General features: G+C 39.0%; 2 protein-coding genes across 23 annotated transcripts in view; one reads left to right on the top strand and one right to left on the bottom strand.

The window, feature by feature from the left end:
- LOC100124057 (intersectin-1) overlaps nucleotides 1–26,090 on the top strand; it is an 80,003-nt gene that overhangs the window by 40,700 nt on the left and 13,213 nt on the right. For 6 of the 21 annotated variants that reach the window (XR_004345090.1, XR_004227939.1, XM_016988503.3 and 3 more), the window contains exons 1-24: nucleotides 13,827–14,080; nucleotides 14,809–15,257; nucleotides 15,726–15,879; nucleotides 15,954–16,102; nucleotides 16,269–16,475; nucleotides 17,224–17,301; nucleotides 18,364–18,429; nucleotides 19,231–19,389; nucleotides 19,523–19,549; nucleotides 19,977–20,165; nucleotides 20,257–20,623; nucleotides 20,700–20,910; nucleotides 21,005–21,279; nucleotides 21,335–21,473; nucleotides 21,566–21,908; nucleotides 21,979–22,298; nucleotides 22,388–22,554; nucleotides 22,634–23,135; nucleotides 23,355–23,438; nucleotides 23,663–23,764; nucleotides 24,105–24,113; nucleotides 24,410–24,547; nucleotides 24,619–24,748; nucleotides 24,816–24,980. Coding sequence is in view for 19 of the 21 variants with exons in the window: in XM_016988503.3 (XP_016843992.1) it covers nucleotides 15,236–15,257; nucleotides 15,726–15,879; nucleotides 15,954–16,102; nucleotides 16,269–16,475; nucleotides 17,224–17,301; nucleotides 18,364–18,429; nucleotides 19,231–19,389; nucleotides 19,523–19,549; nucleotides 19,977–20,165; nucleotides 20,257–20,623; nucleotides 20,700–20,910; nucleotides 21,005–21,279; nucleotides 21,335–21,473; nucleotides 21,566–21,908; nucleotides 21,979–22,298; nucleotides 22,388–22,554; nucleotides 22,634–23,135; nucleotides 23,355–23,438; nucleotides 23,663–23,764; nucleotides 24,105–24,113; nucleotides 24,410–24,547; nucleotides 24,619–24,748; nucleotides 24,816–24,980 (4,003 nt within the window). In the remaining 2 variants the exon portion in view is untranslated. Of the gene's footprint in view, nucleotides 1–13,826; nucleotides 14,081–14,531; nucleotides 14,681–14,808; nucleotides 15,258–15,725; nucleotides 15,880–15,953; nucleotides 16,103–16,268; nucleotides 16,476–17,223; nucleotides 17,302–18,363; nucleotides 18,430–19,230; nucleotides 19,390–19,522; nucleotides 19,550–19,976; nucleotides 20,166–20,256; nucleotides 20,624–20,699; nucleotides 20,911–21,004; nucleotides 21,280–21,334; nucleotides 21,474–21,565; nucleotides 21,909–21,978; nucleotides 22,299–22,387; nucleotides 22,555–22,633; nucleotides 23,136–23,354; nucleotides 23,439–23,662; nucleotides 23,765–24,104; nucleotides 24,114–24,409; nucleotides 24,548–24,618; nucleotides 24,749–24,815; nucleotides 24,981–26,090 lie in introns of those variants that run through there. The other 15 variants (XM_016988509.3, XM_008217500.4, XM_016988517.3 and 12 more) reach the window with 15 other exon arrangements.
- On the bottom strand, nucleotides 4,341–12,043 carry LOC100124055 (UNC93-like protein MFSD11). 2 transcript variants are annotated; one of them, XM_008217510.2, is made up of 4 exons: nucleotides 11,763–12,043; nucleotides 7,157–8,083; nucleotides 6,190–6,607; nucleotides 4,341–6,100 (listed from the first exon to the last, which is right to left on the bottom strand). In XM_008217510.2, exons 1-3 carry the CDS (start codon nucleotides 11,853–11,855, stop codon nucleotides 6,236–6,238), a joined length of 1,392 nt encoding a protein of 463 aa, XP_008215732.1. In that variant the 5' UTR covers nucleotides 11,856–12,043; the 3' UTR covers nucleotides 4,341–6,100; nucleotides 6,190–6,235. The 2 variants fall into 2 exon arrangements, with proteins under 2 accessions (XP_008215732.1, XP_001607883.2); XM_001607833.4 differs by having other exon boundaries at nucleotides 4,341–6,607.

Raw genomic sequence — 26,090 nt, forward strand, 5'->3', positions numbered from 1 at the left:
GGGAGAGAAGGATTCGGAACCCGAGGGGTCAGTGTTACGCGACGCGGTAATTTTACACACTCGTGCAGGCGAAGCAGCGAGAGAAACGTGTGCTTTTGAGAACCGTTAAAATTGATGCAGCGTGCAGAGGGAAAGGGAGTCGAGAAAGACGCGGAGAATGGGAAGAAGGTGAGGAGGGCGAGAGGATAATAAGTCGAAGGCGAAGGCGAACAGTGCGCGGGTCATGGGAAGCGGGAATTTTCGACAAAACGCGTGCTAAATTCTTTTCTAATAGCGTCCGATGCGATGTGTGCGTGAGGTGGAAAGTATTGTTGTAGCGAAACTGGAAAAATTGTAAATTAATAGTTTTCATCTGATCTACAATAAACGGCGAATTTCCAACGCATCGAAAAACGCTTCTCAGCCGACCCTTTATACAACTCTTGCCGGGACAGGAAAAACCACTTGCTCTTTCTCTCCCTCTCTCTCTCTCTCTCTCTCTCTCTCGGACCCCCGTAAGTAAGCGCAGTGCAAACAGTTTCCTCAAAAGGAACCGCGCTCGAGCACGCGGACATCGGCTGCATCACCATAAGCATACACACACACACATAACGCGCGAGAGGCTCGAAGGCTCGTATAATAGAGAAGTGAACGGTCCATCGGGTAAAAGAATCGTGAAGGTGCAGCAGCAGCTGCCGGATCGTGTGTAGGCGGTACATGGAAGCCCCGACTATATTCCTTCAGAGTACACACGTGATGCGAGTGAGCGTACGCTACGATTCTAAATACAGCCTCGAAAATCCGAGACGGGAAGAGCCCAAAGTGGTTGAATGCGGCCCGCACATGCTCTCTCTCTCTCTCTTTCTCCTCGGCGTGCAACAGGTTCTAGTAGACAGAGAGAGAGAGAGAGAGAGAGAGAGAGAGAGAGAGAGGGGAGGGACACTCGAATGTATACGCTGCATCGGGGTGTACACAAAGCCGCGGGAGACGCGCGCGCGCAGGTGCCCCCTTTTTTCTATGCGCTCAGCTCTCTCGTATACTTATGTGTGGATGCGGTGGGTGTATAAAACGTCTTCGTGACTGGCTACCGTTCTCGCCGCTTATTGGGGGCTGTACAGGCTTTTACAAAATTTTCTCAGTTCGTTGACGTAAGCGCATAGAGCTCATATTTTGAAATGTTAAAAATTTTCAAAAAATTATCTAACGCAGTTTTTGAAGATTAAAAAAAAAATGAGCGCACTCGCTCCAAAAGGTACCGCGACGCGCAGTTCTCTCACGGACTGTACGACTAATAGAATCTTAAAGTTTCGTATAGGGGAGAAGCAGAGGGTGGAGACGAGAGCTAAATATAGAGGCATCGCCCAGTGCATCGGGTATCCGAGTGCCAGAGATCTGCCCGGAATATAAGAGAGGAGCGAGATTTACGCCGTTCAATGCGTGCCCAGTGCCCACGCATGGATGTACAAGGGGAGGAGATGATCGGTCACCGCGCGAAATGTCCGCGCGCTTTTATACAAAGCTGCCCCATTTTCCACGTCGCTTTTTCCTCTTTCAGAAATAAATATCGAAAAGAAACCTGTTTTACGGACGCGGACTGAAGTAATTTGTCTGCAGTCGTCGCAGTAGGATTATTCTTTTTGTGTGTGTGTGTTTTTTTTTTCTATTTGTCCGATCTCAGTGCAGGTTTCTCCGTCATGCGTTTTATGGCGGGTATAATTGCCAGGGCTGAAGACGGAGAATACTAATGTCGAGTTTCATTTTTATTGTATACGTCGGTCTATATTCGATTTTATGATCGAGAGAGTAAACACGATGCCTACTTGATTGGCGGACTGCAATTAAGTACCTTCTACGCAGATTTCCTCCACGTAAATGATGGAAAAAACTGTATTATTTCAAGAAAAACGCACACACTGGGGACAATGGGCAATAACCTGCGGCATAACGACGCCGATTATATATCCGAGGCGTTTGATAAACCGCGAGCGCTCTCTCTCTCTCTCTCTCTCTCTCTCTCTCTCTCTCTCTCTCTCTCTCTCTCTCTCTCTCTACGTCCTACGCGCCAGTTGCGAGTCTGATTCACAATTTCACATTCAGCCGACTCGAGATTGCAATTTTCCGTTGATTATTATAGCAAACTGTGTTTACGATTTCGTAGATATAACCGTATGCGCAAAACGTAATATTCGTGATTTCGCTGAAGATTAAACTCAGATCTCGAGACTGATTAGCGTTTGACATCCCAAAAAAGATGAAAAAATATATTTATTATAGAGCTCGCAGCTTAAATGAGCCTCGAAGGCGTCCCGCGCGACATGTCCGCATAGTATACTCGGCCTCGGCATAGACAGCAAAGGGGCTTAAATTTCTATTATATGCGAGAGGGAACGAGAGCTGCTACAGCCGCCGCCGCCGCCGCCGCCGCCGACGACGACGACGACTACGACTCAAGAGAGAAAGAAAGATTGGAGAAGATTGAGACCAATCAAGGCTGGAGCGAAACGCGTTCTCGCTAACCGAGCACGCTCAGCTCTCCCTCTCTCGACTTCTGCCTCCCCCGCGTCGAGTACGTACGCGTCTGCTTCTGCCGCATACGGTATATATGTATGCTGTACGCCGCATTGATTTCGAATGAGCGCAACGAATTCCCGCGTAATTGCGCTCCCGGTCGTTGTTCGCCTTTCTCGTTTGGCCGTATATATACTTCTTCTTCCTTTTTCCGCGAGACGCTCAGCTCTCGTTCAGCTTGACGAGGGTTCGTCTTCTCTATCGATTAGGATGTTTAATTTGTTTATTCATCGATTTGTTCGTTTGAGAGCTGCATTCCTGAAGAGTTGGCTCGTGTAACAAGAGCTTAGAAATCGCGATAATCTAATGACTGCGCAAGTCGCAGCGAGCGAGCTTGCAATTTTCAATCCAATTAATTTTCGAGTCGGGACAATTTCCAGAGCCGCGCGCGAGCGCAGTAACAATTTCCTCAAATTGTCTTATGCAACGCGCGGCTCAAAAATACTAGTAAAAGCGGCCGAGAAGTGGCGAGGCGAGATAACGAGATATATAACGCTCTGGTTTGCTCTCGCGAGCGAGACTCGCTCTCGGAACATTGACCCATACGTGTAGGTGTTGTACGTGTAGGTGTCGCGGCGGCGGCGACTGCGGTTTCTCCCCAGAACTGCAACGCTTTTGACGCACGATCCGTCATGCGGTTGCGCGACTTTTTCGCCGACTCCGTTTCTCTCTCTCTCTCTCTCTCTCTCTCTCTCTCTCTCTCTCTCTCTCTTCTCTCTGCTTCTTCTTCTCGTTTATGTTCGTGTGCGAATGTATATGGGTATGTAAGAAGGAGTTTACACGGTGCACGGCCGCTAAAAGCGGGGCTGAGGGAATCCGAGGAGGCGTTTTAAATTTTGTGTCGTGTACGAGGCTGTTTGAAACGTTTAATTTATGGCTTTTCGAGTTTTATGAGATCTTTGTTCGAGGAGAAGGAAATCTGTATCGAATTCTTAGAAGGTACGGTACGCGATAGAGTTTTCTTTGTTTATTACCGAATTTCGTAGGTTTGGTTACGCTTGTTACTCAAGGTTGTTATGGTTTTTTTTTTATCAATTTCTTCCACGTTATCGTGTAAAAAATTGCAATTGATTCTAATGAATCTGAATATCTTAATAACTGCTAGCTTATGTAGATACTAAAATCAAATATTCTTCTAAGACAGCCAGATTTTTGAGAGAGTTTTTAAAACTGTAAACGCCATCTTCATACAAGCTGAGCACAAAAATAGCACTGCCGTACCCTGCGTTGAAATCACTATATTACCTACATTTTCTGAATAATCGTTCTTTATATTGCTTTCATTGTTAATATTTACCTATATTACTTCCGTATTGTCACTCTGCATCGATCCAACTCTTTGATTACTTTATTTTTCTCGAAGAAGCGTCGGACTCCGCATCCACATTTCACTGCTGTAGATTCCATTTCCACGGGTATAGCGGCTTGGCTTTCACGCGTTTTTCCAAAGACAGTGGCGCCATCTTTCGACAGCGATTTTAGCCGTTGGTAATATCGTGCGACAGATACCTATTTTTTCAGCAAACTGTAAGACTGCTTATGGTTAGTAGATAAATACAATTTCGAAAACGGATATCATTAGAAAAATTTATGGATAAATGGTTACTTGTGTGGTAAAGTTTTAAAATATCGAATTCAATAAAAATACTTCTAATACCATAATCAGATTCCTTTTGTTTCATATATCTTTAGTTCCTGTAACTGATTGTTGAACAAACTTATGAATGAATACATCATAGATACTAAGAACTTTATAATTATTTTAAAAATGAAGGATAATAAAATGCATTAAATTTTGTAATAGGATCATGTAAAAATGTATTTGACTTTTTGAAAGTACAATTCTCTTTCTTAACATTACCAAAAGTGACTCACACAGAGGAATGTTGAACAACCTTATTACGCTTATTCCATTAATATATTAAAATATAGACAGTAAAGCACACGATTTCGGCAGGATGGCAAATTGTAACTACCCTTTATTGCGACGGATTGTTTACGATTCACACAAAGCCAGTTCCCGCTACTTAATTGATAACGACGTCACTCAGGTTGACAAATCAGGCGCTTCGAACTCTAGGACGCGTTCTATATCTCGTGTAAATTCCGATAAAGAAAATCGGAACGGCCAAACGATTGTTAACGATAACGATATAAATTCTTGAATTGGCGATTCATTTTTATTCTTGTCTACTTGTGATGTATCTCTAACAATGCATCGATTAACTTTTCATCGGTAACTACATACCATCGCAGATGCATGCGTGTAATTCAACTATTTTGAAAAATTCCATTTTTCGAAAGCCAATACATAGCGTATCCACATTCTTTGTTCGGGAGTTATAAATTCGAAAGTATGAGAAAAAATACTTTAGTTTGGCTTACAACGCTTTGATTAGATTACAATTTGTTCATCGCATTACATTATACATTGATGAACCCAATCGATGATAAGCTGCGGGCAAAATAAGATTACAAAATTCTGCGCGTGTGATTTACTTAAAGGTTACTTAAATAATTTATAACATCCAAATGTACTACTTCCGTTACATTTCTAAAAATATGTTTGACTTATGATTTAAAATATATGACTTTCGTACATATATTTTTTAAATTAAAGTTTTTCTGTATATATACATATTTAGTAACAATATCATGAACGCATCATTAAAATTGCTATTCGTCGAGTATTATCGTTTTGTTCTTAATTAAAAAATTTAAAGTGAATTTATATTTCTTTCGGCAACTTTCATTTTGTACAAAATGTACCGCATAAAATTAAAGAATGCCAAGTGATGTTCATATTATTATTGACGTATATATAGGTTGCATTCTGTACTTCTAATAAAACATACCATGAACAAGTATTTTGTGCCTTCACATTTTTTTCAAGGAATAATACAAAATCTTGTCAACGTAATCATGTGCATAGTAAAATCTGATGAATAATAAAATATACTTTTGATTGTGTCCTTCGCAGGAATGATATTAAAATGTGACTTTCAAACTCGTTTAAAAAGGCATTATATAACAGACAATCATACAATTATACAAAAAAGAAGTAAAACAATTAAACGGATATATATTATCATAAAGTTTAAGTGATTTTATAATTCAAACTCTAAAATGAAGGTACCGATTAATGATCAAATAAGCAAATAATAAAAAGAATATCTTGTTATGTATAAGAAATATTTACATATTCATTTTTTTCGATCGCATTCGTTTTATACAATATTAATGTATAATAAAAATGTATTCGTAGCCATTTTACGTCAATGTGATGTGCGACTCCTTCAAGACTTGCATGAATTCAAAAAAATTACACAATACTTCGTTATTATTATAACAAAATATCATACGTAAGATATTACTCAATCTATAAAAGTAAACTTTCACGTTTCATTAAAAAATGCACTCTCCTGGCTATCACTGCAATCAGTGATATTTTTGGCACGTCTCTTATCTCACTGTATCACCGAGACTTTACCGGATCTTATGAATTCTAAAATTTTTCCATCTTAACCGAAATAGTTTTCGAACTTGAAAATAGCTGAAAAACAATCGGTCGAAACGATAAAACTTCAGATTCTCATTAGTACTTTCGTACAACAACAATAGCAAAAAAAGTCGTAAGTTTACCCTTTCTGGCTTAACACACAACTCATTTCTCTCCTCAGTCGTCCACCTAATCACTGTAGAGACTAGTGTTACCCTTATCGCCGTCGATTTCAGGGCAGGAGTTGGTACTGAGCCTCTTGGCGCGTCTGTGCTTCATCTCGACGTAACAAAAAGCCACGGTACCGAGTACCAGCGAGACCACGAGTATCCCAAGCTGTCCGTGAAGTCCCAGGTGGCTCGAGTAGAAGAAGCTCATAGCAGCTGCGACTGACTGGCAGAACTTGAAGAGGGCGAAGGCCGACGCACTTTCGGTCGAGTAGACGGTTCCAAGTAGCGAGTAGACCTGGGTGTTGAAACAGGCGTCACCCAGACCCAGGGTCAAACTGCCCGCCATCGCCAGGACAGGCGAAGCCGCGATCAAACCCGTCTCCTCCGTGTCCTGTGGGATTTGCGAATAGTTGGTGAAATTGTCTCCCCTTTTTTTACCGCCAATGTGGGTTATCGGCTTACTTTCTAGCGAGAAATCGAGGACGCGCGGAGAGACGAAAGGGGCTTTTCTAGTCGCGGTTAATTCTGCCAAGGCTAAGTTTATTATTGATCTTATTGGATTGAAAAATTCGCGTTGGCATCATAGATAAAGGCTATCGCTGCGCACTTGATGTCGCATTTTTGCGAGCGTTTCAATTGGAACGGCTATTATATACTCAAGCATACTCGAATGTCTGGAAAAAGTCGTTTCTTTATACGTAATACTTTATAACGAGGCAGTAAGTATCGAAGTCTCGTAAGGGCAACGACTCGAGCGCATTGCGTGCAGGTTGTAACAAAACTGGAGAACGATTCTTACAACAGGTTATTCGAGCTTGCAACATCGTTATACAAAGTATCTCGATTTAAACGAAATTCGATCGAAGAATCCATAAACAGAATTCCCGTTACGCATTTTGTTAATTAAATTTAAAAAAATGTCTCATAAAAATATACTCACGCTGAATGGAGCGCCGTTGGGCAGGTTGAGCAACGCCGCGACGAAGGCGAAGCAGTGCAGACCGAATCCAGTGGCGACGACGGGCCATCCCGAGCAGGTGTTGAATCTCGAGGCCAACACACCGAATAGAGCACCTCCGACGACCTCGCCTATTCCGATACAGATACCCGAGAGTCCGATGAGGCTCTTACGGTCCTCCCCCATACCCTTGGTGAATCCGATACTGGACGAGTAGACCGAGGAGAAGAAGGTCAGCGACAATCCAGTGTAGATGAACGTCAACGAGAGCAGCAGCATCCTTTGGGTGAAGAACAGCTCGAAGGCGTCCCTCAAGGCGTGCCAGGCAGCCAGCAGCGGTTTCTCCCTGGGCGGCTCGGGTATCTGCAGCTCCTTGTCCGCGCTGGAGACGCCCTCGGCCGGACCCATGTTCACCTGCTGGGGTGGCTTCCTCAGGGTCAGCAACAGCACCAGACCGCACACCGACACACCCGTGAGCACCTTGAAGACCAGGTTGCGCACATCCTCCTTGATGACCGGCTCCTTGAAGACGAAGTAGACGAAGATGTTGCCGATGAAGAGGGACGACTGGAAGATGGCCCAGAAGAGACCCGAGTTCCGGGACATGGTGTCGCCGTCGCTGTTCACGGTCAGGAAGAGCCCGTGACCTGTCCAGGCCAGGGCTGCACCGAGGCCCACGATCACCGAGGCCGTGTACAGGAGCTCGGTGCGCGGGTAGAGGAAGGTCGCGATGAAGAAGACGTAGCAGGCACATCCTGCGACGATGCTAGTGCGGGGACCGGTCATCGAGATGAACGACGGGGCCAGCCAGTTGCACAGAGCGAACGCCGCGTAGATTATCGCCAAGCTCGTGTAGCCATCGCCGTGGAAGTTTGGATCCTCCTTGGCTATGCTCTCCAGCACGGTTTTCTGCAAAGTTATTTTGGTTCATTACTCTGGCTTTCATCCTTTGATCATGTCAGATTGTATTTGTGCTCTTTAATATCATTGTTTGTCGCTGGCTCATACAATGTTCGCTATCTTTTGTTTGAGAGTAAATAGAAAGTAGACGTTTGCCGACAACGAAAAGGAGATTTACACACCGGGGGCTTTGTCCTCGACAAATCATTTGATTAACATCGGCTCGGTGTACGCGTTTTTTTTTTGCGATGTTTAAAATGCGTGAATGGTACGACGCGCTGAAACTAATGTTTACCTTGATCTCCTTCGAAATCGTTCGAGATTTTAAACAGGAAATTATGTTAATAATACCTCTGCGCGTTATGTTATTGTCATCTTGTACTTGCATTTCTCTGAAGTCTACATTGAGGTCAGGAGCTACGTATTTGTTAAAGCCAATCAAAATTTTACTGACGGTTTTTCCTAACGAAGAGATTGCAAATAGATCCTTATCTTATCCATGTTAATAATTTGAATTGCGAATATTATTCGGAACGGTGTCATAGAACGAATATACTTGTAAAGTATACAACGTAAGCATCATCATCGACAACCGGATATTAATTCATTTGGCTTCGCATCATAATAGACTTACGCAACATGATTAATAAAGTTGAACTCTGCAGGGCTCATCTTATCTGAACGTGACGAAAATTTAGTTTCTTTTCGCTTTCACTCTGAATTTTAAACTTGAATAGCCATGAAAAATCAAATTTATCGTGTCAGGACATAGTTTCTCTTTTCAGAGCACAGGTACGTTGAATAGAACAGCGGTATCTATTACATAGGTGTCTGGGCTGATTAATTGATACATTAGTTACTATAAGATTGACTGCTTTATGGAGAATGTAAAATAATAATAGGTATACGGCAAAAAAATGTTATTAAATTTGCTCCGATAAGAGTATTATCGATGATAAATACTAGTAATTCATCAAAGCATGGTCGTATATAAAGTTTATCAGCACACTAGGATTATGCAATCTCAAATACTGCAATTTTTCCCGCACCGCGGGAAATGGGAACTTGTTGTTCAGGAAATTGTAAAATATAGATTGTATTCGGTGTGTATATTCTTTTTACGCGTAGTAACTTGCTGATTATCACGGCAAATCTTAGTACAATAAATCATTTGATTTTTCTTTCGTCTTTTATTTGTGTATTTAAGGGTTTTCAGACGATACTACAAATACTCCTCGCTGTGTGTGGCACGATAAGAAGACATCAGACTATGGCCATCTCTTATCGTTTGCTCTCTTGTAAGGAAAAACAAAAACAGCGCGAAATTTGACAAACGGTGTAACCATGAGCCTGACATTGACTTCTCTTTTTTATTCAGGCTGATATCTAAATAAGCTAGTGATAAAATTTACCAAGCAGTCGGAGGGAATATCAAAACAATAGTAGATTAAAAATGTCACACACTATAGTTATAATGAACAGATTAATTAATTATATGAGGTGTTTTAATACGTGATAGAAAATCGAATGATTGTAAGTATCATTTCTTCGAAACTGTAATTAATATAAAACAAAAGTAATAAAATCTTATCAAATCTTAGCTCGGAAAATTAAATCACATTTTTTACTGATCTCATCTCGTTAAAATTTTAACGGTAGTCAGCGTTAAACGTATGTTCGCTCCCATTTTAATCGAGATCACGATAATCTTGGAACTTACGATCAACAATCAAAGGAGACTCGAACTATGATAACCTACTAAAACTACAATTCTTTCAGACTATACAACACTATTGAAATGTATATAAGAAATTGAAAAATTTCGAAACACACATTCTATACAATTTAACTACTAATTGCATGTTATGCAAGTCGAGTTTTAAGAAACTGTTGGGCGCGTACGAAAGCTTGCAAAATACGGGCTATACGTACGTGTCCCTTGTTTATTTTCTATTACGGAGCTGATTTTCGAGTCTATTCACGTTTCGCGGATAAGCTAGCACAAAGTTATTCTCGGTCATATACCAAGGCTTAAAGAACTCGTTCAACAGATGCAGTGTTTTTATACAGTTCCATACATATACATATACAAGACAAAGCAATTTAAAATGATGTATGGCAAACAATTACCTTGAAAGTTTCGATTACGACCTTTGCACACTAGCAGGCGGTAAAATGGTCTACAACACTAGTAATTACGGTACACAGTCTATAAATAAAGCAGGAATCCCTACTTTTTCTGTTTCAGACTCAACCCTATAATCCAAATAATAAGCACACGCCTTCTGAAATTGCAATTTTAATTGCACTTTCGCCCTGCATAATAAAAGTTCACGATGTATGTCTGCCATAAATTTATAATATTTTTCGCTTTTGTGCTCGCTTTATAAACCGAGAGACAAATAAAGAATAACATTCTCGACCGTTGATTTTTATCTCCTGAGTCATAACGCTCATTGTAAAAAGACACGCGTTATAAATAACGAACGCGCGCTCAAGCATCCTAAAATTCTTCCTGTAAATCTCAGTATACGCCAACAATTAAATCCACCGCATACCTAACCGACCTAGAAAAAATAAAAGCGCCATCCGCGCGCGTGTGGAAAATCGTCTCATCCTCTCCCGATCGAGTTCAATGCCGAACAATACCAATTTTCCACTACACGCATCTTAGAGATCCCACGAGCAGGAAGACGCTAACAAACATACAGGTATGCATTCCACGTCTCTCTCAAGGTGAGGCGATGCAGTGAGCTGCATACCGGACACATCTGCCTTTTTATTTCGTCCTCTCTCTCTCTCTCTCTCTCTCTCTCTCTCTCTCTCTCTCTCTCTCTCTCTCTCTCTCCTTCGTCTATCGACCGGCCGTTGCACCCGCCGAGTAGCGTGGACACAAAACAACGTGTGCTATATATACCTGATGCTGCACCATACGGTGACTTTTTTTTGACAGGCCGACTTCACTTTCTCCTTTCGCCGCGGAGATAAGTGATATTAAGTCTGTGTACGCAAAGTTAATGTAGCGAAAGAGATAGTACGGTCGATCGGTGAAGTGTGTATCGTTGTTTTTTTTTTTCGAAACTTGGATACAACTATTTATAGGCGAGAATCCGACTTTTTGTTCTGGCTTTATATGCAAAGAAGCGCTGAAATTTATCGCCTTGTTTGTCGGCTGTTTCGATAGCGCCAAGTTAAATTTTTTCCAACGTTTTAAAAACTTATCTACATAGGTATATATACCCTATTCGACGTTCCGAACAGGTTGCTCTTAACCTTTCCTTTAACAATTTTTTCCTGCAGCTTTATTAGTTTCCTGCGCGCAAATACAATGAAAAGTCGTTCCGCGTTACATCATTCTTTTTCACAATTTACCCGTTATGTGCCTTTAACACCTATCATTAAATCACACTTAGTTCACGTGCGCCAACATTCGGAATAATTAAGGCGCAGCGATTAAATAAAAAACGAAAAATCAGCCGACAATACGCAGCATTCCAATCACGTAATAACTTCCTAACCTTTTAAGTACCTATAATAGTCTCATCGACGCGTTCAACTCGGATTTCGCGCGTCGGTGCTCGTGACTGCAAATAACGAAAACAAAGCAGAAACTCCACGCACTGTCCGTGTGTATACACCTATATATGTATAGAGCAGAAAACAGACGCCCACGCATAGCTACACTTGCCTGTATGTTTCCCATAGTCTGGAAAGCCGTGAAGACGAGCATGAACCCCCAGCTGAGGATCATGACGTTGAGGAAGCCCCTGTCGACCTGCATCCTGGTGCAGTGTATCGAAAAGGGAAGGGAGAGACGTGAGAGACTCTGAGCTTACTGGCACTCTCTGACAAGTCCCGACGTAAACACTGCGCTCTGCTCTACGGTCTCTCGCAACAGCTGCTGATGGCGACTATGCGCAGGTCTCGGGAGGAAAGCGCGCGACCGACTGACTGTAATACACTACTGATGCTACGACGCGGTTCGCCCTGCTCTCTCTCTCTCTCTCTCTCTCTCTCTCTCTCTCTCTCTCTCTCTCTTTCTCTCGCTCGCTCTCTGTACTATACTCGCGGTGTGGAGGGGGGCATTTTCATGTAGCGTGGATGTACGCCGGCTTTTCGTTCGGATATGCGTTGGCTGGGACTATATGACTGGGTTCTGTGCGATAGGGATACACAGGCGACGCAATTTGCTCGTTATACTGTTGCTGTGTGGGTGTGACTGTGTGTCGCGAGCGTGAAAGTTTCAGATACGTGCAGGAAATAGAACATACAATTTGGAATTGTTTCTGATGGAATTAGTTGAGCGGAAAAGTCGCTATTTTGGTTTGTATTCGAAAATGTAGCTCTTATGTATGACAGAAATCCATATAACGGCACAAGCAGATAAGGCTATCGTCATTATACTCGCGATATCAATTTCGAATTTAGCGATGCAGCTCTTTAGGGAAACATCGAACGGAGAAGAGAAAAAAATTATGCAATTTATTACAATCGTGCAATGTATCGACCTCAATAGAGAGTCTCGCATGACGCGTTATAATACTTACCAATTAAACATTTGACATGCAGGAGAATTTTCCGTCGTACGTTTCACAATAATCGATATCGAGGCGTTCCTTATTTATTTAGGTTTCTCGGATTTTCACGCTTATTTAATCGATTGTCTAAGATTGGAAAATATTTTTTCTTAGGCTAGATACATATTGCGCGTGTATTGATTATCGATTGCTGGTTCAACGAAATATTCACACAGCGTAGATTTATACTGGAAATTGCCGATGGGATGCTTTGTTTTCTGCCAAGTTTCTTATAAGGATATAAATTAAGTCTTCCGCTGCCGGGTGAAGGATTTTTCTAATATTACGGATATAAGTCCCAATGAACATAAAGCAGCTATTGTATTTTAATGGCGATACCGTTAATTAGATGGCACTAGAGAACAATTATGATGTAGTATCAATTAACGTAATAACCGCAGGGATATAGCCTTGATAATTTATGGGACGAATTCTAGCTGAACGAGTGCGTTTAACAAGCGAAAATGGTGAGTGATATCGCTGTCTGCCAATCTTATCTTCGCTAATTGTGCAGCCTATAAAGAGTTTAATTTTGTTTAAGAATGCAAAAACAAAAACAAAAAACAAGATTTGGAACAACATAAATTGCAAAAAAAAACTCAATTGATTGCAATTATTTAATATCAAGCTATAGCAAGTTTTCCCCCTTATTCGTATATTATATACTTGTCAATTACATCACACACGCACACGGTTATATTTAAAGCGAGCATATCTTCTGAAATAAAAACACTTAATGACAACAATTTATGCATGTTCATAAGTATAGAGAGGAGCTGTCGTTAATGCGGTTATCAACACTTGGGCATTTGAAAATTCGCGCCAACCAAAAGTAACGTCGCGCATGCGCGTTGCGCGCAGCTTTTGCAGTCCGCTACTTTCAAAACATTAAATTTTTACAGCAAACTTTCGATAATAAATGTTCCAGAAGCACCGCGTATAACAATACAATTTCAACTTGGAAAAAAAAAATTAATCCAATAATCTGCACTCTTCCAACTGAAAAAATTCTCGAAATCGCATCCTGTTATAAGAAAACAACGTTCTTCCACCCCGAAAAACCCGTGGCAACAACAAAAAACTTCAACATGTCAATAAGTAGTGACATCCAACAATACAGTAGAGAGAGCCGGGCCAAAAGAGGGGGGGTGTCACACACTATTCCATCGAGCACTACATTCCAGCGGCGGCGGCGCGACAAGGACGGCGCGACCAAAGTGAGAGAGAGAGAGAGAGAAGAGCGAGACGGCGCAGCGCTCGCGACTATCGATTCCCGCGGCCGAAGATTGCCGAGGAGGTGTGCGTTCACGCTCTAATCCGCGCTCTCTGGAGCTGCTGCTGCTGCTGTCATCAGTGACGTGTGGAGTCGAGACGCCCTGTTGCCAGAGCTTCGACACAACCCGGACAGCTAACCGACTACGACGATACGGTACCTACACTCTGTAACGGCATCCTCTATGCTGCCTCTGTGTACCTATACTTGATAATTACATCCGTCAAGTCGAGTATACGTAGTGGCCCTCCCGGCGTGTCTCTACGTAAATCTGGATAATGGAGTGCAGTGCGTCAAGCCGCGATTTTAGGTTATAAAATAGACTCGCGGGCGCGTCCCGAAGACGCTCGTCGTGCCCATATCCTGCCTGATGTGTGTTTGAATAGTGTCACGGCGCGAGCGTGAAAGGGTCGACTCGCGGGGCACCTGTCGTGTGTCCGCCCCCCATTCTCTCTCTCTCTCTCTCTCTCTCTCTCTCTCGCTCTCTCTCTCTCTCTCTCTCTCTCTCTCTCTCTCTATTCGTACCGAGAGTTTGCCGAGTGAATATATACCTATACATAGGTGCCGAAACGGTGTCGGTGTTCGTAGGTACATCCGTACGCTGCTTACATTCCTCTTTGCAACGGCTCTCCGGAAAGGCGTATATCGGCGCCGCGCGCGCGCATATATATATGTGTCAAGGGGGTGCGCGCCCCGCGCTAGGAGTCGGCGTTTTCTCTAGCGATTCGCGCGCGCAGCACCGCCAGCGAGCAAGTGGTGGGCCTTTAACTCATCGATTTCGCGTATACACACATAGCCCCTCGCACGCTCACACGCACGCATATACCCGCGCGTGTATATCTTTCTCATCTCTCATCGCCCTCTTGTGTCTTCTCTTGCTCTAGGAGCTGCTGAACGAGCCTCGTCTCCTGTGTGTATAGCTGCGTGAGCCGTTGCATCCGACTCTCGGCTCCTACTACTGCTCTGTCGTCCCACGGCAGGAATAATCGGCGCGGATTAATATTAGGCGGTGCAAGAGTCGAGAGAGGGAGCGAGCAAGAGCGAGACAGCAGCGAGCGGATCGATCGCGGCTCTGTACAGTAGTCGTCGCTCTGTTCTGCAAAGAAGAGTTCTGCGAGAGCCTAACCTTGAAGAGGCTGCTGCTGTTGCTGCTGCTGAGCCTAAGATGCAGCTGTCAAGCCAGCGACCCTTCTGAAAAGCGGAAAGTCGAGGGAGTGTACAGAAGGATTTTCGAGGAGATTGACACTTTGCTGGCGCTCCGAGGATCGCCCGGACGCCCGAGACAGAGCTTGAACAGCCAACTGCAGCAGGATGACCAGTCCAATGACTCCGGGTAAGTAGTCTATGTGGGTTCGAGGCCTACTTTGTCTAGTACACGGTTCGGGTGATTGGAGTACTTGAAGCTGTTCTTATAATAGGCTGATTATAAATCACCGCTGTTTATCTAGTCTTAGGCATCTTGGGTGCAGTTTGCTAAGTATTGACTGATGTTAGTTGGGAGTGAAGTTTCTCTGTACTGAAATGTTTGCAAGCTTATCGAGAGTTTGAATCATTTTCATTGATAAACCGGTCAGATTTGATTCGTGGCACCTTGCTTTGATTGCTGTCGACCTTATGATTGTATAAAATTTGGAGCAGGCCTTAAAACAAAATGAGAATTGCTTCAACCTTTTATGAATTAAGATGATTCCAGTCATAAATTCTATCATTACATGAGAATGAATTTTATTAGTACTTTCATCTCTGTATTTAAGCGCTGAACTGTAAAAATAATCAAAGTGATCACTTGTTTTCCAATTAGGCACTGACCCATGGGTGATTCAAATGCATGAGAGAGCTCGATACCAACAACAATTTGATTCGCTCAAACCTACAAATGGAGTCATCACTGGAGTACAAGCGAAAGACTTTTTCTTAAAGTCACAACTTCCTCCTCTAGTACTTGGGCAAATATGGTAAAAATATTTAGTAATACCAGTTGTCTTAAAATTGAATTGTATTATTCATTCAAATTTTTTTGCGTTTTCAGGGGCTTATCAGATACAGACTCGGATGGAAAAATGAACATCAATGAATTCAGCATTGCATGTAAACTCATCAATTTGAAGTTACGAGGTTTTGAAGTGCCAAGTTCTTTACCTCCATCTATGATTCGAAGTTTACAAGCTTTTGCTGCTGGTGAATTGATTTTTATTATTAATTTGTTTCATTTGAATCTATCAATCACTACATTCGTGACAATATCATTCATAGAACGAATGAAATGATATACAATTCACAATTTTGTTGAACTCATTTTAATTGATCTAATTACAATTTTTGATTAAAAACCTTATCTTTTTAGTTAATCAAGGTGTAACTAGTCCCGTAGCAGTCTCACAAATACCACCAGTATCTCCAGTTCCAAATATTGCCAGTGTTCCAAGACCTGTAGCAGCAGCAATGCCAGGAGCTATGCCAACAACTGTCCCAGGAGTAATACCAACAGCTATACCAGCAGCTATACCAAAAATTGGACCTCCAGTTGTCCCACCAATGACAATGCCAGTCGGTGAGTTACTGATTTATTTTCTTGGTACAAGATTTGACAATTTCAACAGTTTAAGTACAATCAAAGGATGCCAATTTTCTCATACTATCACCAATTGTAGAAGAATCAGCATATGCTATGTCAAAGCTGTACAATATATACATTTAATTTCATTTACAATAGTCATATGATTGAAATAAAAGAAAATATTATTGCTTAGTACTTACTATAACTATAAATTATCAAATCAGAACGGGCGGATATGATAACACCTATCAGTCAAAAATTATGCCGTTTGAGCTTTTATGTCAATAGCTTTAAAGAAATTCCTAAACTAAAATTGTACATATAAGACTATTTAATTGGAATAACACGTGACATTTTTACTGATTCTTCGTGTTGGGGTACATTTTTACATTTAAATGTACCATGAGTCTTGTTTTATATTAGATGGATCCAAACGTAGAGTAGTATTACAATTATTCACCTTATGCACAGTATAAATCAATAAGCATTTTTCTAAATTTTAAGCACTTTTCAATATGGAATATGCATTTATTACATAATTTAAAACAATATGTGTTTGCAACCAAAATATAATATTAAGAAAAACTGAAAAATGCTCTTATTCCACCTTTCTTATAATTAAGACAATCATACATCGGAACAGACAAATATAAGCCTAGGATAAGGGAAAAATTTTTAAATTGTATACTACACATAATACATATATATAAAACAAAAAATACGATATATGTATCGCACACAGCATCACAACAATGTAGACAGCCTGTAGCTGCGAACACACGCCCATCAAAGCCTGCTCGACCACCACCTTGTAAAGTTGGTACGTTGGGGACCCATGCATAATATCTCTTTCCAGCTCATTTTTTATTTGATTGCTAATTTGCTTGTTTTAACTAATCTCGAGATCATACATTCTTGTCTCTTTTCTATTCTATTGTGTACTTCTATTTAACCATACACTCTGTTACTCTATATATATATACGTATTTTTGATAGCAATGATATTTTTCTACAAAAGGCTTAATATGTCAGTGCTCGTTCATTATGTTTTCTGTTCTATTTATGTTTTACTGATTGTAAACCTTCGAATAGTTTATGTCGTTTCTCTATTCTTTATAATTATAATGCTACATTATAAAGGAGTGTTTGTTTTTATAGATAAAGTTCCAGTTCAATTACTATTATTTAATATCATATTCAAAGTTTGTAGCTTCCAGATATATAGTAAATTTATCATTATTACAATTTCTTTTAAGTGTTGAAAATTTTAGTAGAAGACATCGTTATAAATCCTTTGTAAGCAGAAGAGTAAAAAGACAATTTTTAATAATAATTGAATCATCCAACATAATTCATAAATTTACATTTTGAGTTTCATTTCATTGCTTAGAAAAGCAACTGATCTATGCGCCAATATACAATCTTGCTTCTACACAAAATTGCGTTTTTTCATTGGCACTCAAAGCTACAAAATTAATATTTTTTCAGACACAGACATTCAAGAATATTTCAATTGAAAAAAGTTCCATGGGTTTTTGTGATACTTAATTTTTTGATTGATTTTTTCCTAAAATTTGTTTCCACAATAAAACTTTTTACAATATATTTTCGCAGTTTTGTTTTGCTAAACTCTGCATATATGTTGAAGTTCTTATTCATAATGATGCACATCATTCATTATGTTTTTCAGTACAAGAAGAACAGTGTCAGTTTATATATATAGAAAAAGTCTTTTATGCACTGTTCCATCACGATTTTTTGATGAAAATTTTTTTATATTAATTTCTACTCTATAATCTGCTTTAATGACGTGACTTGTCTGTTATACTGCTTAACGCTTCTGCGATTTTTTCAATGCTGTGTTTTCTGTGCTGCACTAAAGGAGACCCCACTGCTAAGATCGAAAGTGGTGCTATTCCGCAAAGACCTACACCTCCTGACAGTATCGGTATGTTTAACAGATGTCAGCGCGTTTCAAATTGATGAAACACTGTAGAAAACTATTTTTTTAAACCGTCAACAAAAATATTGTTGGAAGCCCAAATCATAGTTTTGTATATTGCGATCAAATATATAAAACAAATACAAAGTATAAAGTACTGGTGGATGTTTCAAAAACTTTATTTTTCTTTTTTTTTAACATCTTTAAACCTTGATACTTGGTGATATTTTGGTAATTAGATTGTCTTGTCTGTATATGTATAAATGTATACTTTGTTAGACCAGATTCAGGTGAAATTTTGTTTGTTCAACAGAGAGATTGGTTAAGAGCAAAAACTTTGTATGTACATACCCACAATCTTGTGTTTACATGATAATTTTGTTAATACTCAGTATACTATTACCTAAAATGTTAATTCAAGTCTTTCGTTGCTTTGCATAAACACGTTTTTCTTTAAATAAATATTTAAATTAGTAGTAAATAATTAAATTTGTTTCCATTCTTCAAGTTATATCTGCTTCATTATTGCTGGATCATGATTTCTTTTCATGCAAATGTCCTGTGAAACAGTGGCTCACTTGAAAATCATAAGGATTCTATGAAAGAAAAATACTTTGAAGTTTGGTATTCTGTTATTGATCAGTTTATGTTACAGTGTAATTATACATGCTATCTAAAGATTATTCTGTTAAAAAGTTAGCTTGATATTTTATATTTTTTTAGGCCAAAGCGCTGATTGGTAATTTTTTTGTTAGTGAAAGTAATTATGTTAATAAACATACATATTAAAATGTACACTTATAATAGGGGCTGGATTTGTACCGACGACTGGTCCACCACCAAAGCCGCAACCTCCATCGTTTCCAAATAGTCCAGTAGCTGCATCACCTCTTAATCCTGGTGTACCGCCTATGATTCCACCTGTTCAAATGGTTCAGCCAATAACATCATCAGCTTCTAACATGGGTCAGTAAAAATTCTTCACAAAACTTTTAAATATTCTATTGGTTTATAATAAATTTCATGATTTTCCATGAATTTTTTTAACACAAAAAACAAAAGAACACGATTTCTACACATTTTTACTCTTTCTTTGCAGATTTATTCGATCTTTTAATGTCGGAAGGTACACAATGGTCAAAATAAAGAGTATAGATTTCACAATTAATAACAGGCTTAAAACAATTTGATTTAGTGCTTTCCAGTATTGTCTCTTTTACTATTCATGTTGTAATTTTTGTGCTAAAGCAAATTTTCTTGCAGGTAGTTTATAGTATTTTTAGTGACTTACAGCTACCTCATGCGTTTTTGTTTCATACTAATGTCCCGTTTCTCTAAATGTAAAGTTTTTCATTTTTGTTAATACAGGAACTTATTATTTTTTCTGTTTTCATTGTACATCTATGAATACAATGATCAATGTGCTAATTTTACAGAAATGCCAGAGCTTTAATATAATTCTAAACATGCATTCTCTAAAATTTTATAATTTTGAGAGCTTAACATAAATATATTTTAAAAATTGAGTATAGTGAGCAATGATATTTTCTCAGGTATGCCTCCAATCGCACCAGTAGCGCCGATTGCTCCATTAAACACAGCACCAGTACCAACAGCAGCCTTCAGCATGGGCCAGACAGTCCCAATGCAAGCTATGTCATCAGGAATAATACCTCCATTAGCTACCGGCGCTACTACAGTACCATCCATTGTCCCAGTGGTTGCAAATGATATTAGTTATGGTAATATATTTTTTTTAAATACTAATAGCACATTAATGAATAAATTTTGTGAATTAGAATTAAAAGGATTTCTAATAATTTTTTGTTTTAGCTAATGGGATGGTAGGAATAACAGGAATCGCACCTACTATAACGCCACCAGTGACTCCAATACCAGCAAGTAATATTGCCATGAACGGTAGTATTATACATACTCCAGTATCCACAAGTACACCTCTAAGCACAACTGCCAGACCTCCTAGCATAGATAGAGTTGGGTCTGTAGACTCCCAGCACAGTCAGCATTCCGTCGGCTCACCGCAGGCCGTCGAATGGTCCGTACCGCATCAAACAAAATTGAAATATACTCAACTTTTTAATACGTGGGATAGAACAAGGTCTGGCTTTTTATCTGGTCCTCAAGCAAGGAATATTATGGTACAGTCGCAGCTACCTCAGGGTATTCTTGCACAAATATGGTACATGAATTTTTTTATTTTGTAATTAATAACAAGAATTATTTAAAGTATTCACGTTTTATTTAAAATGTTATAGGGCTCTATCTGATATGGATTCTGACGGTCGATTAGGCTGTGAAGAATTTGTTCTAGCGATGCATTTATGCGATATGGCAAAAGCTGGCGAAGTTATTCCGACAGCTCTTCCGCTTGATCTTATTCCACCAACATTTAGAAGACAACGGCAAAGCTCTGTTTCTTCGCAAGGTACTGCTGACAACATTGACCCATTGGCTGGAATGCCACAGGTAAGATTGTGGCTTATAGTTTTCTATTTATAGGCTATTGTAGCTATAGATGCATTGATGATATTATTGAATCTCCAATTTTTTAATACTTCAGACTTCATTTGAAGATAAGAGGAAAGAAAACTTTGATAAAGGTCAGGCAGAATTAGAAAGAAGAAGAAAAGCGTTATTAGAAGTTCAACGAAAAGAACAAGAAGAAAGAGAGAGGAAAGAAAGAGAGGAAGCTGAAAAACGAGAGAAAATAAGATTAGAGCAAGAAAGACGGCGCCAAGCTGAGCTAGAACAGGCAATGATGAGACAAAAAGAAATCGAAGAAGAAAAAGAAGAACAACGAAAACGAGCTCAAGAACAAAGAGAAGCTGCAAGAAAGTATGTATAAACACTTTTAATTTTTTAACGGACAGTTAATAAATATTACTTACAGGGAAATGGAAAGACAACGTCAATTAGAATGGGAGAAACAAAAGTCCCAGGAGTTGCAAGCCCAACGCCAAAAGGAACAGGACATTCTCCTAAAACTTAAAGCAAAGAACCAGTCATTAACAATTGAACTTAGCTCACTGGTAATCATACATTTTTCATTAATAGTAGTAATATTCAAATTTGGAATTATTATTTAATAATTATTGGCTCAAGTAAATTTATCTTTTCCCAGAATGAGAAAGTCAAGGAATTGTCTCAGAAAATTTGCGACACGCGCGTTGGTGTGTCTACGATTAAAACGACGATTGACGGTATGCGAACAACTCGCGATCAACAATTACAAGAAATGGCAGCGTTGAAAAACAAATTGCGCGAGCAGAATCAGCGGTTACTTACTATCAGCCAAGAAAAAGCAAGACTTGATGCGAAAACGAAAGCGAACGCAGACCCAGCTGGCCAGGAAGCTCAAAAATTAAAGCAGATTGCTTTAAAACAAATGGAAGACAAGATTGCAGAAATGGAAAAAGAAATCAAAGACAAGGAGAAAGAAGTCGAGAACAGCAATAAACAACTAGGTATGCTAATAATGTTTTGCAAAAAGTTTTACAAAAATTTTGATTGATTATTATTTTATTCCAAAATTAGAGGAGCTACAAAACCAAATGGAGGTGATGTTTACGAATTGCGAAGAACTGAATGCAAAGTTTGAGGAGAAAAAAGCTAAGGTTTTAGAGATGCGACAGAGTTCCAACCCGGCAGCTTTCGCAACTGCTGCATGGGGAGACGATGCTTGGGGCGACTCGGGCGGCAACGAAGTTGACGTCGACTCATGGCCTACAGATGAAGCGGCATCAGTACCAGCAACAACCGAAATATCGACCGCTGTGAAGAAGTACAGGGCGCTTTACGAATTTGTTGCAAGAAACCAGGACGAAATCTCGTTTCAACCTGGCGATATTATTATTGTTAGTTCTTGCGATGATTTAAAAAAGAATATAAAAATACAATAATAATTATAATAACAATTTAATAATCAAACGAATTTATACTCTAGGTTCCTCCTGTACAAAACGCAGAACCTGGATGGATGGCGGGAGAGATACGAGGTCACACGGGCTGGTTTCCAGAATCTTATGTTGAACCTATTGATGTTGGTACAAGTATGCCTGTGGCTGGTGATGCCTTTACACATCAAGACAGCATAGAGAAACGAATGCTAGAGTAATTATTCTTATACAAATTATAATTTCGAATATTGAGTTAGATACAGATGCTCAGACGTTGACTTTGATCATTACAGAGGAATTGCGGAAGTTCCCGAAAATGTATCGGACGCTGGTTCGGCGGTAGGCGAGGGTCCGTATGTTGAACCAATTACACCAAAACTGGGAGAAGGCCAATTATGTAACATTACGGCAACAACTTTGTACCAATACCGACCGACTCTCGAACAACATCTTTCTTTCGGTAAAGGCGAGACTGTGACAATTAAAGAACAACAGGACGTCTGGTGTTATGGCGAATCAAGTACTGGCACTGTAGGCTGGTTCCCGAAATCCTATGTTAAAATGGATGTAGCGAATGGTCAAGCTGCCACGACGGCTCCTACTGGAGATGGTCTCAATGAATATTACATTTCGTTGTACCAATACGCATCCAACGAGGCAGGTGATCTCAACTTTAATCAAGGCGAAGTCATGCTCGTTATCAAGAAAGATGGAGACTGGTGGACAGGCGTCATCGGAGACAGGCAGGGTATATTCCCGTCGAACTATGTGGAGAAATACGACGTGCCAGTCCAGGTGAGATATGTTTTCTAATACCGTGTAAGCCTCTGATATGTCTACGATCTAAAATCATTACCAGTATTTTTTTTTTTATATGTAACTTAAAGAAAATTTTGACATGATCGTAGATACTCGGCGCTTATGTAACATGGTTCATGTGACTATGTGTTTCTCATTCGTTCTGTTTTCACTTGTGTCTCGTCCTCATACGTGTGTTATATCACTTTTCTTTAGACCACCACAACTCAGGAAGCACCTGCAGTAATAAATAAACAAGATGGATTGAATGAAGCCGCCGATAAAACGCAAGACAAACCAGTGCGTATCATTACTAACACGATTAATTTAATTTACAAGCAGATTGATTTCGATTTTACTTGAATTGATACTTAATAATTTACATCTTCTTATCTATAATCACGCTAATGTGTGTAAATTGTACATGTAAAAATAATGTGTTCCTGTTTATGCTAGCTGTAGAATAGTGCGTAATTAATTATTTAACACTTGTAACATTTTTTTCCACGCAATAAAAAATACAGCAGGTGCCACAGGAGAAAACAATTGAACAGCTTGAAGAAGAGAGAGCTGAGGCGGAAGATAGGGCAGAATTACCCGATTTTGCAGCCATGTCTGCACAGCAGGTAAAGTTTTGTTACGTCCTTTCCTGCATTAACTAATTTTTAAAAAAAAGAGCTAGATGATCATCGACAAAATTTTTTCAAAATATTTATCTATATTTTATAATTCCTATATATGTCTTTCACATATATACATAAGTCTTTGTGCATTCACTTTTTATCTGTCAGATTTTGATATACTCTTTGAGCCTTGTAGTGTTAAATTGCATTTGGCTTTTATAATATATGAATATTTAATTGCTTTTCCCGCGCGCTCGTTGGACGTGTAACACTCGGTGCGCCACTTTCGACATACGAATTGTGTTCAACAATTAATGTTGGTCTACCAAATACTACAACACAGTACCCAAAGGTAAATGTTATTTGTGAGAAAACAAACAAAACTATAAAGTTGATATTGCTTGTAATTTGCAAGAATATTTTTAATATTGCTTTTAATTGTATTGTTTGTATGATTTTATTTATGTAAATACACGCGAATGCCATATGTATGTGACATTGTTGTATATTTGTTTGTATTATTTACTATAAAGTATGATATTATACATTATTATTTGTTAAATTTATTTATTTTATTATATATATATTTTTTTATAGCTCAAGTATACAATATGATTTCTTTAACTAATTTACTTTGTTATTATTCAGAGAGGACGAAAACCGGAAATCGTGCAAGTTATTGCCCCCTACAAGGCAACAAGTGTGGAACAACTAGATCTACAAAAGGGCCAGCTGATAATGATTCGCAAAAAGACGGAGTCTGGATGGTGGGAAGGTGAATTGCAGGTAAATATTAACTACAAAATGTTTAATTTTATTTATAATTGAATTTTTTATTTTAAAAATTTTTTCTATAGGCTCGCGGTAAGAAAAGACAAATCGGATGGTTCCCAGCATCGTATGTAAAGCTTCTCACTAGCAGTAGTAATCGCAGCACGCCAGTATCCCATCGGTATCAAGATTCACCAACAATGGATCCATTTGCTGGTTAGTAATATATATAAAATATTTATTAAAAAAAAAACACTCTTATATGATTCTCTTAAATATACAGAAAAAGTGATGGCAATGTATCCATATAAGGCACAAAATGACGATGAACTTAGTTTCGAAAAGGGAGACGTAATTGTTGTTTTGACTAAAGATGAAGATTCATGGTGGAAAGGCGAATTGAACGGACAGTCTGGAGTATTCCCTAGCAATTACGTGACGCCAATGTGTAAGTAACATTCATTAATACATACGTATTTATTTAAGTACTAGTCGTTGATTAGTTAGGTTTTGTATGATGAGTTTGAGTCTATGTACTTTGCTTTTAATGTTGAAAGTTGCAAAAATTGAATACATGTATATAAAAATGTGGTATAAATTATTTATCTTTAGTTAGTATACGTTTTTTCATATTTTCGAATTATTTAAAAATATATTTCAATCACGAGCAAAAAAGACTTAAGCTCTTCAAAGAAAGTTGGATCGATTTTATTTTAAAAAGCTAGAAGAAACCGTTGTTAGATTAGACAGGAAAGATCAGCTTTCAATTTCTTAGCTTGAGTTTCATTCATTCGTACGAATTACAATTTAATTTTTCTTTACAAATCAATCATTTATTTAAGTCATCGTAAATGATATCGCTCCAGTAGATTAAAGTTCGTATGGCAGCGCTATAGGCCTAATCGCTATTTGTGAAAAAAATTATTCATCGTATTTCTTTTAGAATTTAATTTCGCTTTACGTACAAGCAATAGATTGCAAACGTGCACAATATGCAGCGGCGTCAGTATCAATCGAATCTCAGCAAACGTTTATAGACGTCCATTATCTAATTGTGAATGGTTAACCAATCGGCACTCATTCGTCCCGTACCCCTCAATATATCCTACTATACGATACTACTGTTTGTTTTTCTCGAATACACGTACACGCTCTTTGTTATAAAGTATAATTTAATCAAGTAACGTATACAATATTTAGCTTTACACGGTTCCTATATATAATCTTTAAATCATCATTACCATTACCTATCACTTATATTATTGTCATTTTAATTTTCATTGGGTATGTTTGAATTTTAACTTTGATGCGTTAGTTCATGTACAATTTATATATGAGAAAACTACTTTGTAACTATTCGCTATAAGTAATACGAAACCGAAAATCCTAAGCCTTACAACATGTTTGTTAACTGTTATTTTTCTAAATCAGTCGTGTTTAATTATTAGTACGGAAGTAGAATAAATCAAAGCTTAATTAATGCTTGAAGCTCGTCTTCCTGATCGTGCCTTATATAAGTTTAATGTTGGTAATTGTGTTTTAACCATAAGGTGTAATA

This window comes from Nasonia vitripennis, chromosome 5 (assembly GCF_009193385.2).
Source record: "Nasonia vitripennis strain AsymCx chromosome 5, Nvit_psr_1.1, whole genome shotgun sequence".
Taxonomy (NCBI): domain Eukaryota; kingdom Metazoa; phylum Arthropoda; class Insecta; order Hymenoptera; family Pteromalidae; genus Nasonia; species Nasonia vitripennis.

Excerpts from the sequence above, each read along its gene's own strand:
- LOC100124055 (XM_008217510.2), bottom strand. The coding sequence starts at position 11,855 with ATGCAGGTCGACAGGGGCTTCCTCAACGTCATGATCCTCAGCTGGGGG. Across the intron at positions 8,084-11,762 it reads AGACTATGGGAAACATACAG|AAAACCGTGCTGGAGAGCAT; the intron begins GCAAGTGTAGCT and ends ATAACTTTGCAG. Across the intron at positions 6,608-7,156 it reads CCAACGGCGCTCCATTCAGC|GACACGGAGGAGACGGGTTT; the intron begins GTGAGTATATTT and ends CAAATCCCACAG.